Source organism: Poecilia latipinna, unplaced genomic scaffold, assembly GCF_001443285.1.
Source record: "Poecilia latipinna isolate Pla-1442-1.1 unplaced genomic scaffold, P_latipinna-1.0 Scaffold60, whole genome shotgun sequence".
Taxonomy (NCBI): domain Eukaryota; kingdom Metazoa; phylum Chordata; class Actinopteri; order Cyprinodontiformes; family Poeciliidae; genus Poecilia; species Poecilia latipinna.
In genome coordinates, this window is record NW_015112676.1 from 537,160 (window position 1) to 549,327 (window position 12,168).

Sequence of the window (12,168 nt, forward strand, 5' to 3'; positions counted from 1 at the left end):
TAACCTATTTCCTCAAAATAAAATTGCCTGAATGGAGCTCATTTCCACTGTCTTTTACCTTGTGTTGTAAATCCAATTGGGAGCTGCAGACTAAATATGGACGTCCACAAAATACACCTGCGGAAAGGCAGGAACAAAGGAATATGCGAGGGGGGGAGGGGGGAAGAGCCTATCAAAGTATAATCAAGTGCAATGCACGTGCACTGAATAAAATATGCATGACAAATTGGCTTTGGGAAACTCAGAGCATGCCGGCCCTCTGAACCTTAGCAAAGAAAAAAAAAAGAAGAGCTCATTGAGATTCCTTTCATTATGAGCGTCGCTCTGCAGAGAAGCACAGAACGGGAGCAACAGACAGGAAAAAAAAAGAGGATGAGAGTAATGATTTCAGATAACAGAGGATGGAAAACCTTTGCATCGTATTCTAAAATATCATTGCACTAAATTACCTCGGAAAAGTATTAATAGCCTCAGAACTTTTCCACATTTTACATGTTGCAAAAGTCAATGGGATTACAAACAAAAAATGAAAAAGTGTGACATCCATTTTTGTCTGTTTTGACTCGGAGTGAGCCGAGTACAAATTCCCTTTTAGTTTTTCCCTCCCGTCCTCTTTAAAATCTGAATAAAACATACTGACGTCTGTAATTGGAAAGTGACAAAATGGAAAAAAAAAAAAAGTCAAAGGGTGTAAATACTTTTGCCCCGTATGCTTTTCGAAAGCAGAGAACGAAACACCCCAGACACGTCCCAGCTGAGGATTTAGTCATTTATTTACAGAGTTATTCTTTGCCTTAATTCAGTACAGAATGACGTGAAGTCTTAGCATAAAAAGTGCGGTCAAAGCAGGCCGTCATTTTCAAACGCGATGCATCAGAGAATCCTAATAATTTTATTTCCTTTGTCTCTTACAAATACAAAGCCACATACGCATGGAAAGCATACCTCCCCCCGCTCCCCCTAATGGACAAATTAATACCACCAGACACGCATAGAAAAGAAGCATGATCCTGCAGGTTTCTCTCACCACGTTTGCAAAATCTGTCTAAATGGAGTCGGAAAAGCAAACTCTCCTGGAATCTCGCAGAGACAGATTTATGGCTAAAACATAAAAAAAAAAATAATAATAATATAATATATAGAGGGAAAGTAGAACATTTGTACAGTTATAATGCATCATACGAGATCAAGATAAAAGCAGACAACTTCTTTTGAAATCTTTATCTCATCAGTACAATTAAAGACACCAGAGGTTCGGCTTATTATTGCAACGGCTTTCACTTTAAAGTTCATGGGTTGTTGTCACATGTAGTCTCCTCGTCGATCTGCTGCAGCACGCCTGCATCACATGGATGTTGGGTGGCCAGCTAAAAAAACAAAAAAAAAAAAAAAAAAAAACAGAACATCATAATTTAATTTAAAACATAAACGAAAGTGGCACGAGCTGGATCGATTTCTTACTTTTGACTCGCATGTAGCAGGTGTTACAGAAGAGTTGCTTGTTTCGTATTCTGACTTCGGCCCCGGCCTCCGAGCCTCCGAGGTCGGACTTGCAGTCGATGCACTGTGTGGGTTTAGAGAGAGAGAGGAGAGGTAAAGAGAGCCACAGAGGCTGTGATGAGGACAGACAGACAGACCGAAGGCCGTATTCATTCAAACACAAATGATTGGAGTAGTCGCAGGACATGCATCACGACAGAAAGTAACGACACGGGTGCAGGAGATCAGATCTGATTGAAGGTCAAAGTCCCCGGATAAGTAGAGAGCTAAAAAGTTTGAGCTGCTGGGAAGAAATCAGGAAATTCCCCCGAAACCCCCCTGAGTTAGTAGAACTAGGAAAATGAGTTCAGATCGACCGAGTTAGTCTGTGATGATCAGCAGACAAAGGCGTGCAGACGACGGTCTCCGCCGTGGCGAAAGGAGTCCCCGGCTCTCACCTTGAAACAGCTCAAATGATAACAGAGCCCCAGGGACTCGATGATCATGGCTGCTCCCTTTCCCAGCGGGGTGTCACAGAACGTGCAGGTTTTCCTGCCACTCACTGACCTGGGTCACAGAATCCACAGCTGTGATTGTTAGAGCCGAAGCACACATGCGACGAGGCATGTGTGACTGCATGCACACACACAAAGCACACTGGTATACATTTACACTGAATTCCTGCATAATTCTTTTCAGGAGGGCCGGACGATGCAGACCTAAAGTTTTATCACGATTTTTTGTGGTAACAATAGAAGTGATAAGAATTTATTACTAATTTTTTAGGCGACTTCATGGCTGTGACTGCATGATGCAACAATCACAGCCCCAGTAGTCACATAAATAACTGCGACTTGTGTCGCTACAGTTCCCACATTAAGTGCATTTAGTCGCATTTCAAAATGTATTGGTATTTATCGATACGTTCATTGAACAAACAGTGGAGAAAATACCGATCCCAACAATACGGACATTTTTGGGTGATTTTAAACATCGTTCATTGGAGTTTATTGTGACAAGAACGAATCTAAATTCTTAACTTGGACAAATTGTATCACAATAAATGATAAGCGATGCGATAAATAGATGTGACCAAGACTGGCCTGTTGACTGTCTGGCTGTCGATCCAGAACCATCTTTTTAAAGAAGGTCATCTGTGAGGTCATCTTTTACAGTGCTGGTCAGAAATTCATTTTCACTTATTAGCATTTACGTTCAAGTATTAATTAGCTAGCTGTTGATTAGAGGTGAAGCTGATAGGTCTGTGGTTTGAAACTCATTCTTAAACGTCACGTCCACTTTGTGGAATGCAACCGTACCTCAGCATAATGCTGCCACCAACATGCTTCACTTTGTACTTTTTTAGATTAGAAAACCTCACTTTGACTCCTCCAAAAGTTCAACTTACCGTAGCCAAATAAGTCAAACCATAAAACCTTCACCCAGAAGACACTTGGCTCCCCCATGCAGACTTAGCAAATAACCAGAAGTACATCAAGGAGAAAGATCCAGAATGCCCTTAGCAACCACTCCTCACCTCACAGGTATAACACATACAACCTAAAGTCAGGTAGAGGCAGGTTCCTGGGGGCCTTAGGAAACCGGCGCGTTTGGTTTTTTTACCTGTTCCGCTGCTGATAGGCGTCAGGTGCGGGCTCCGGAGAGGTGATTGGTGACGGAGTGGAAGGGGAGGGGGACGTACGAGACCAAGGGGCCGGGTAGGTTCCTGCCCCACCACGGAGGGAGCCCGTAGAGAAGGAGGGGGGCAGGGTGGAGGAGCCTGGCCGGCGGGGCCCTGACGCGCCGGTGTAAAAAGAAGAGCTGCCAGAGTAGGCGGAATACGGCCGAGAGTAGTTTGAGGCAAAAGAGCTGCTTCTGGGAGTCCAGGATGAACGCCGAGAGTCGTAGGAGGAGTCCAAGTTGTCAAGAGATTCCCCTCTGTAAAGCCAGCCCACACACCACACAACCCCTCCGTTAAAGGATGTTAGTTGAAGAAGCAAAAACCATCTGACTACCAGCCGCTTTCAGGTTTTCTAACAAAAAACGTGCCGAATCAGTGTCAGTGTGGCAGCCAGATGGTTAGACGTTTCCGCTTCAGGACCCGGGGCCGTTAGTAGAAAAAAGTACAGAACCAACCAACCAGGACGGACGAGGTGTCTACCTGCGCATAGGCGGCACGTCGCCGTCCCTGCTGACTGCCGTTCCAGCGGCGCGCTGGCGGATCCAGCTGCTGTCCGTCAGCAGCGGCGTCTTCTTCTTCATCTCATTCAGGATCTGCTGGCGCTCCAGCTCGGCCTGAGACAGCGGCTGCTGACTCTTCCCGTCAGGAGTTGAGCTTCCCATCGCTGCACCCAGAGAGGAGAGAGAAACAGTGTAATTATGCTGGGTGAAAAGAGCGTTTTTTTTGTTCTTTTTATTAGACTACATATTCTTTTTATAAATATGAGTTTATTATCTAACATATTGTAATAATGCGCACCAAAGACACTTGGCAAAAGCATTTATACCCCTTGAAGGTTTTTATATTTTGTCATGTTACAACCAAAAGCTTCAATGTCTTTCACAGAGACAAAGTGGTGCATAGCTGTGAAGTGGAAAGAAAATATTACACCTTGTTTTAATTTCTATTATTGTTGTATAACGACTTGCCAGAACTGCCTTTCTGCGCAACTGCAATGTTTTTGGTCTGAATATCTCCACCAACTTTGCACAGATACTGAGTTTGTTTTGCTCAACCATCTTTAAGAAATAGCTCAGCTAGATTAGATGGAGAGCATCTGTAAAAAAATAAAATAAAAAAATGTTAAAGTGCTTCCAATGATTTTCAGTTTGATAAAGGTCTTGTTGACTTTGACAGGGCCGTTCTCACACACAAATATGCTTTGATCTGGACCGTTTTAGCTGAATGTGATTGTGAATTTAATCTGTTTTTGTCCTGTATTTACCTTCATTTACCTCATGAGCTTTGCAGCTGATTGTCTGATTAACACTCTCCTGGCCTGACCCGTTTATTTGCATCATTGCATCATTTCCTTCCACGTCACACTTATGATTTACTTTCTCTTAAAACTCCTATTAAAAGCACTGAGGATTGAGGCTTAAATGTGACAAAACGTAAACGTCTTTAAAGGGGTATGAAAACTTTTCCAAGGCGCTGTTCAAATCAGACTTCAGTCATGTTTGGGGGGAGGAAGGGGTGAAAAAACATGTGCCGATCTGAAAGTAACTTTATTGCAATCAATAAGCTTCTGTTCTGTCACACGTGCAGTAATTGAGTCACTTTAAGTGCAAGGCAGCTGATTAACGTCTCATTTAGTCAGTCCGATGCAAATCAAACAGCTGTAAGTTTTGATTTGGTGAAACGACAAATCAGTTGATCGTAATGGAAGGACACTGGGAGGGATTGATTTAAGGAAAAAAAAAAAAAAAAGCAGAGGCGGTGGAGCTTCCAGAACGAAGCCAACCTCTCTCTGCCTCTGCGTATCTGAGGTAGTTTCTCCATTCCAGCTCTGATGCAGCCTTCTGGCTTTGGCGCTTTCTACGTGCAATCCTCAACTCCTCTTCCAGCAGCCTGAGAGACAAGTCCTCTGGCTGCCGTAGCAAACCTACGTTCAGCAGGACAGGGCTCACACATACACACACACACTCGCACATCTGCTGTGCAACAACAGCCCTGCGCGGAGCCGTTCAGAAAACAACCCGACGAAGAAACAAACGAGCCAAACTGACCTCTCCTCTGAGGCTTGTTGTCATCATCCAGCTGGGGAGACGACTGGGATTTTGTCCTGTCAAACAAAAAGGTTAATATTATAATTAGTGAGAAATTATTAACTTTAAAGTGATCAATAATCAATAAAAAGCTATGGGAGACTGACAATTCTTCTTCTTCTCAATAAATTCTCCTACTCTTTTCACAGTAAAACATGTCAAATGTTTGAACATTATGTTTAATTTTCTGACGGCAGACACTTTATTAGCATTTTTATATCGCAGAGCTTCATTCAAACTCTTTTTTTTTATATTTAGGAAGCTGAACTGGAAAGTAGCAGCTAACTCCAGTTCAACTCCATTTGGGTGAATATCCACTTGTACGACCTGCAACACTTTTCAGTTGGCTGCAATTAAAAGAAGCCCAATTACAAACAAACATTTAGAACTTTACATAAACATCACAGAGAAAAATGTTATGCTGAGTTTAGGCTTTTAATGATCCATTTTTTTAAAAGGTGGAATTAACAAATAGCATTTGTTTGAAACGAAAATCAGGTGCACAAGTTTGAATTCAGGGGTCTTTTCTCCAGTCCCCACATGGTCAAAGTTGTACTAAAACATCCCCATTCATTTGTGTAGTTTATAGTTCTGCATAGAACTGGGTTTTTCAAATTTGCAGACTGATCTGTCCATTTTTGGACAGTTTTCCTACAGAGTTTTGACTGTTAAATACAATAACGGCATAAAGAACTGCTAAGAGATTGGATGGGCGAACAGAAGAATGGATGAAAAGACGGCCAGATATGTGGGCGGATTGACTGATGGATGAATAAACAGATATACGGATGTATGTGCAGATGCTTGGACGACTAAATGGACAGAAGAAAAGCTGCGTGGTGTGGATGGATCCTGTTATACTTCATGTAAACATCAACCTAAACCGGTGTTAGTAGCCTGCGGAGCAAACAGCCACGACATGAAGCATCGTAAAAGCAGCGATGATGGGCTAATGGCAGCAGGAGCACTGACCTGTCAATAAAGGACAGCGGAGGCTGAGCACTGTCAAAGTCGTGGGAGACAGCGGCCCTTTGGTGAGCAGCCGTGTGTGCAGACAGGTGGGATGATGATGGAAGCAGGGGGGCGGGGGGAAGGAGAGTAAAGCACAGCAAACGCATTAGTTGCAGCTATGTTAATGCACAGGGAACAAAGCGCATCAAGTGACACGAGGATGTGTGTGTGTGTGTGTGTGTGTGTGTGTGTGTGTGTGTGTGTGTGTGTGTGTGTGTGTGTGTGTGTGTGTGTGTGTGTGTGTTAGAAGCAGCAGCACCACGGCACTGACCATCTCTGCTGGTCGAAGACTTTCTGCTGGCGCTGCTGCTCCACCGCCTCCTGCTGCCTCCGCTCCTCCTCTCTCCTCCTTTGCTCCTCCTCCCTCTTTCTCAGCTCCTCCTCTCTCATCCTTTGCATTCTCAACTCCACCTCCCTCTTTTTCCTCTCCTCCTCCTCCTGCATCGCTCTCCTCTTCCTCTCCTCCTCCGCCTGCATCGCTCTCCTCTTCCTCTCCTCCTCCGCCTGCATCTCTCTCCTCTTCCTCTCCTCCTGGAGTCGCTGCAGGTCCCGCTCCTCCTCCTCCCTCCTCCTCTTCTCCTCCGCCTGCCGCTGGCGCTCCTGCTCCATCTTCCTCTGCCTCTCCTCCTCTTCCCACAGAGTGGGCTGTTGCAGAGAGGACGGGGGCGAGTGTGGGCCGGCGCCGTGGCTGTTCACCTGGAGAAACATTCAAAACGACCCAACGGCCTTCAGCAGCCTCATTCCTCGCTGTGACATCAGGAGGAGCCACTTGTTAAATAATCTCTACAAATTCTCTAATATTAAACAACAATAATAATATTTTTAAGACTAAACTTAATAGCAATATTACTAGCGTCCACATAACTAATCCTTGTTCTCGCTTTGCTTTCGGTACATCCTTTTATCTGAAATTGTTCTGCTTTTATAAAAGTCAAATACAAGACCGTGAGACCACGTAATGGTTTTATAATTACAGGATTTCTGTTCACTAAAGCTTTTTGGATACATTTAGACGAATTTCCACTGTGACTCATGACTAATTGCCACCCTTTTAGAACAATCCAGACAATATTTCAGGCAGCAGTCCATAACTCATGAGAACTGAAATAACTTTCATTACCTGCTGGTGGCCCACGCTTGTGACAATCTCATGCTGGGCCTTGAGCCACTCCTCCTGCAGCTTCTCCTGATCACGCTTGTATTTTTCCTGATGGTTAGAAAGCGGTTTTATAATGCCAAACACTTTTTTTTTTTTTTTTGTCTAAGCAGCATGCAGAAATGCACCGTATCTTGCAAAAATGCTTGTATCTCTTGAACTTTTTCACATTTTCTGACAATTACAAGGGAAAACTTAGGCATGCTTCATGCATATATTCATTCCTAGACTTTAACCTCTTGAAAGTTACTCTGATCTGATCCTTTGTCTTTTCTGTTTGTTCGCTAATGCTCTGTAACAAACCTCTGAGCTGTCTTGTAATGAGATTAGAGCCCCCACACAAGGACTCTCCTCACTACTTTAGTGACTTCTGAAGGTAATTTAATTTAGAAGTATCAGAGTAAATAGGTTTGAATACATTTGCACCCCCAAATTTTCAAATTATTTTTTATAAAAAAAAAAAAAAACAACTTTTTTCCTTCCACTTCTCATTTATGAACTACTCTGTGTTGGTCTGACATACAAAATACACAGAGTTTGTGGTTGTAAAATGTGAAAACGTAACAGGGGTGTGAATACTTTTAGACAGCCTGCTGGGAGGCTTGTGGATATGGAGGTCACCCATATCTCATGTTCAGAGAATCCTGATCTGAAGAACCTATTAAACCTTGGCAGGATGAGTCACGGCTCATCTCGAAATCAGGTCGTTTATCAAACGGCGGTGAAGACTACTGAAACAAGAAACCCTCTGAGATTCATCAGGAAATCCTCTCTCAAAAAATGTGTCTCTTCTAGCTTCAGAGAGGCTCTAATTATCGTGGATATACAACACATACTACTGGGTCCTTGAATGCTTTCTTGTCTTCAACACATCATATTAATAATTTAAGTTTAATTTTTGCTTTTTGTTCATTTGAAGATTCTTTTTTAGTTACAATCAGTACCTGAAACATCATAGTTTTAATTTTAACAAAGAAAACTAACACATAAAAATATACTAATTAAATAAAATCCAAGTTATAAACTTTATAACTTTGGTTATTATTATTATTTTTTCTCATATGGACCTACTTGTGTCTTTAATAAAGTTGATGAAGGTGATTATATACTGTGATTTTCCTACAAACCTGTAGGAGGAGCTCTTGTTCCTTCTGCCATTTCTCTTGTCTCTTGCGCTCTTCTTCTGGGTTCCACGACCAGCGGCTGGAGGAAGCTGGAGTGATTGCAGGAACAGGAATCTGGAGGTCACCAGAAAAAAGTAACACAGTCACTACTTTATACATTTAACCTTAAAAACAGGTGGTGCTCACCAGTTTTTTTTTTTTTTTTTTTCCAGCTTGGAAAATTAAAATTCAAGTGTCTCTAACAGAAAGTAGGTTCTTAAACTTTGATTTCTGTAAGTCTGTCTGTGTTTGAAGTCTTGTTTCTCTTTCCTGAAAGGCTAAATCTCCGTGCTACAAAATGAGCCGATTTTGGCGGTGAAAAAAAAAAAAAGGTTTGATCTCCAAAAGCCAAAAAATAACATGAATTTCATTCATTTAAAGGTAAAAAAAAAAAAAAATTGGTTGACATGATGCTTTTTTTTTCTGCAGCAACAGAAACAAATGAAATCTGAAACGTAAAGCAATCAGATGTTACAGCAATGAGTGCAATCAGGAGCGGCAGCGACCCATTTCTAGTGCAGTCGCAGAGGGATTACTAGGACCACACTGCACCGCAGGACGGCAGCTCCAGCTGTTAGCACTGACTTTTTAAGATGCACTTCTAAGTACGTTGGAAAAGCATTCGCATGCCTTGAACATTTTCACAACTTCTCGTGTTGCAACCAGAAAATTTTAAAGATTCTACTGTGTTTGATAAGACAAAGCAACACAAAGTGGCGCATAATTGTATTGTTGAGGACAGTGTGCCTGGGCTTCATGGACACAGATTCACAGTGCCTCCTTTCACAGGTGTTGTCATGGCAATCGCATAAACACAACACAGATAAGAGAAGATTCCCCTCTGACGCACTGACGGTACTCACATCTGGCATCGCAGACTCCGATCCTCCTGGGAACGAAATAACACTGAGTCAGTACGAGAGGCATGCTCGGGCGGAGCGACGCAGCAGCACATGTAAACAGACAAGTTAACCCTGAGGCCCGAGAATACGTCCAGGCAAAATGGCTCGTTAGCGTTCCAGTTCAATTTTAAAAAAAGTGTTGATGTGTGTTTTAAAAATGAAAACTCAAAGCAAAACTGTCATTAATGTTTTCACCAAGCCTCAGGGAACCACAGGTCAATTTCCACTTATTAGGATTCATCTGGTCTCTTCGTGGCAGATCACAAACTTATTGACATTTGCACCTCAGTATTTCTGAGAGGAAAATCAATAAACATGATCAAAGAAGCTTTAATCAGCGATATGCATGCAGCAGCAGCAACAGCAGCAGCAACAGGAGGAGCAGCAGCAGACAGGCAGCCTGAAAGGCAGACAGACTCTTCGGTACGTGCATGTCAGGAATACCTAAAACTCCATGAAGAGTGGAGCAATGCGCTAATCTGTGCAATTCCACAAATGCAACAGGATTCAAGGGATGTGCTTTTGTGGTTGGCATGTTGGGATGCTGACATGCTGCAGAGCTTTAGGACCAGCACGCACTGCGTCAAAATGTAGCTTACGTTCATTTTTTTTTTTAATTATTTTTTAGAGGGCGTCAAGTTGGACAAGAATATTATTAAGCTGTTCAGGTTTCATGTCAAAATCCCAAGTTGTACCGATCAAGGGTGAGGACTTCAACTGCACACAATGAACCCTGTTTACCACAGAGGAAGACCAGCGCACTGACACTGGGCCCTGAGCCACCTGAGGGAGGGAAGGGGCACAGCACAAGGGTTAAGCTTTGACACCAGACAAGAAAAAGGGAAAAAAAAAAAAAAAAAAAAAAAAAAAAGGAACCTTGGGAACAGGGTCCCATTTTTATAAACAGAAAGAAAGTCTGAGACGGACAAGAAGACATGCAGCTCCGACTTGGAATTCAGACAGATAAAAAGCACAGAGAGATCGGCCATCTGGATACGCAGAGAAGTCAGAGTCAGCATTAGGAACCACATTCATCCCTTTCAGTCGCTTCTTCTCTTTGACTTTTACCTTGTTCAAAAAACTCTGATCTCCGTTTTAAGTTTTTCAAAGATATTGGTTCTGACTCTATGTGAGAAACGGAAAACAGGGTTAAGTGAGACACAGAAGAGAGAAATTAGTTTAACCTGAGAAGAGTGCACTTACAGATGGACATAGATTTGTTGGTACTCTATGTAAAGGGTAATTTCATACTGAATAATCTGGAGACACTCAACCTTTGGTTTGGGTGTGTTCATTCAGTGGGGGAAAAATTGAACAAACTGCATTTAAAAAAAAGTTACAGATAGCACAATTATTGCCACCTAAAAAGGAATGAAATTAAGATTGAAACATAAATAAAATGATGCTGTGCACCTATTTCTGTTTCAAAGGATGACAAACACTGGGAACGCAAAAAATTTGGTGTTTTCTGCTGGAAAAGTGAAGCTTTACTCCTAACGTGTCTTTCTACAGGACAACAACCCGAATGACAGGGCCAAATCAAACCTGACTCAGTCCTAATCCTTTTATCTTATCCATTAAGAAAGGACCCAAGACTCTAAAATGGTCTAGAAAGAAAGCCTGGGTAAACAGGAAGGGTCAAAGGTCTGTCAGTCAGCTCCTTCTTATTGAAAACTCAGCACTGTGCAACTGGCAACAGGGACATTCATAAAAAATTAACATTCCAGGCCATCAATAACTGTGCAACCTTGTTAAAAACAATTATTAATCAAAATGGGATTATTTCCCTCTGAATAAAAGCACACAAATTAAAGGTAGCATTTTCCTACCTTTTTGTAGAAGGACTTTGTGGAAAAAGTGAACCTATTTAAAGGCTTTTTTCATATCTTTACAAGGTTTACCAACAAATTTGTCCGTTCTATTTCCAGCACACAGTCATAAATGACATCTCTGTTTAAGGTTTGTTTATTTTCCACGTCTTTGCTATGGTCAGAAATAATCTCAGAGATCAGTTCCATAACCTTTCCAACTTTTAGCACAGCTCTTTACCTTTGTTCCTCATGGTCACTGGTTGGTCTTGGAAGTCCCCATTAACTCTGTTTGAAGCCACATCCTGCAGGGAAAGGCTTAAGGTCATTAAAGCGTCACTTAATGAAGGAAAAAAACAGAAAAACACAGAAAACGCTAAGCAAGTTTCAGGTCCACTGATCCTGATAGGTGACCAGCTGGCTGGAAATTCAAAAATCATATTTCTTTCGATTCATTGAACGCATCATAGCTAAGTGTTAACAAATTGGTCATTGTTGGCCATTTTCAGAATCAGTGAGGACAGAAATGTAAGAAGTTATTTAAAAAAAAACATATTGAGGCAAAATTTAGGTTACAAGAGAGTCAGAGAGAGCAAGCATTTCAGCGGATAACAATAAGACTTAATAGATTATCACAGTTGCTTTGTTTTAGCCTCTCAGGCTTTTGCCTTCTGTAACAAAACATGCTGGATATGGAAACTGGCAATCTATGCACACAGAGACTAGATTTGATAGTTAGTAATGCTAACTCTTATGCTAAAGACAACTTAAAATGTAAACCGATTTCACTTTGTCTTTATTTATGTCTGCAGTCATGTGACATCTACCCTGACCATGAGAAAATGTTAAAAATTTGGTTAATTATAGTAATGACAGAGAAA

General features: G+C 41.9%; 1 protein-coding gene across 13 annotated transcripts in view; it reads right to left on the reverse strand.

Annotated features, from left to right (window-relative positions):
* Positions 1-755: 755 nt before the first annotated feature.
* The window catches only part of LOC106962457 (LIM domain only protein 7), a 59,590-nt gene continuing 48,177 nt past the window's right edge, over positions 756-12,168 (reverse strand). For 5 of the 13 annotated variants that reach the window (XM_015056907.1, XM_015056892.1, XM_015056946.1 and 2 more), the window contains 14 exons: positions 11,529-11,592; positions 10,548-10,604; positions 9,441-9,466; positions 8,542-8,652; positions 7,379-7,465; positions 6,530-6,954; positions 6,220-6,276; positions 5,209-5,264; positions 4,944-5,084; positions 3,641-3,824; positions 3,103-3,417; positions 1,938-2,046; positions 1,462-1,564; positions 756-1,367 (listed from right to left, as the gene is read on the reverse strand). In XM_015056907.1, the coding sequence (XP_014912393.1) occupies positions 1,345-1,367; positions 1,462-1,564; positions 1,938-2,046; positions 3,103-3,417; positions 3,641-3,824; positions 4,944-5,084; positions 5,209-5,264; positions 6,220-6,276; positions 6,530-6,954; positions 7,379-7,465; positions 8,542-8,652; positions 9,441-9,466; positions 10,548-10,604; positions 11,529-11,592 (1,758 nt within the window). In that variant the 3' untranslated portion in view covers positions 756-1,344. Of the gene's footprint in view, positions 1,368-1,461; positions 1,565-1,937; positions 2,047-3,102; positions 3,418-3,640; positions 3,825-4,943; positions 5,085-5,208; positions 5,265-6,219; positions 6,277-6,529; positions 6,955-7,378; positions 7,466-8,541; positions 8,653-9,440; positions 9,467-10,220; positions 10,263-10,547; positions 10,605-11,528; positions 11,593-12,168 lie in introns of all 13 variants that reach the window. The other 8 variants (XM_015056899.1, XM_015056970.1, XM_015056931.1 and 5 more) reach the window with 8 other exon arrangements.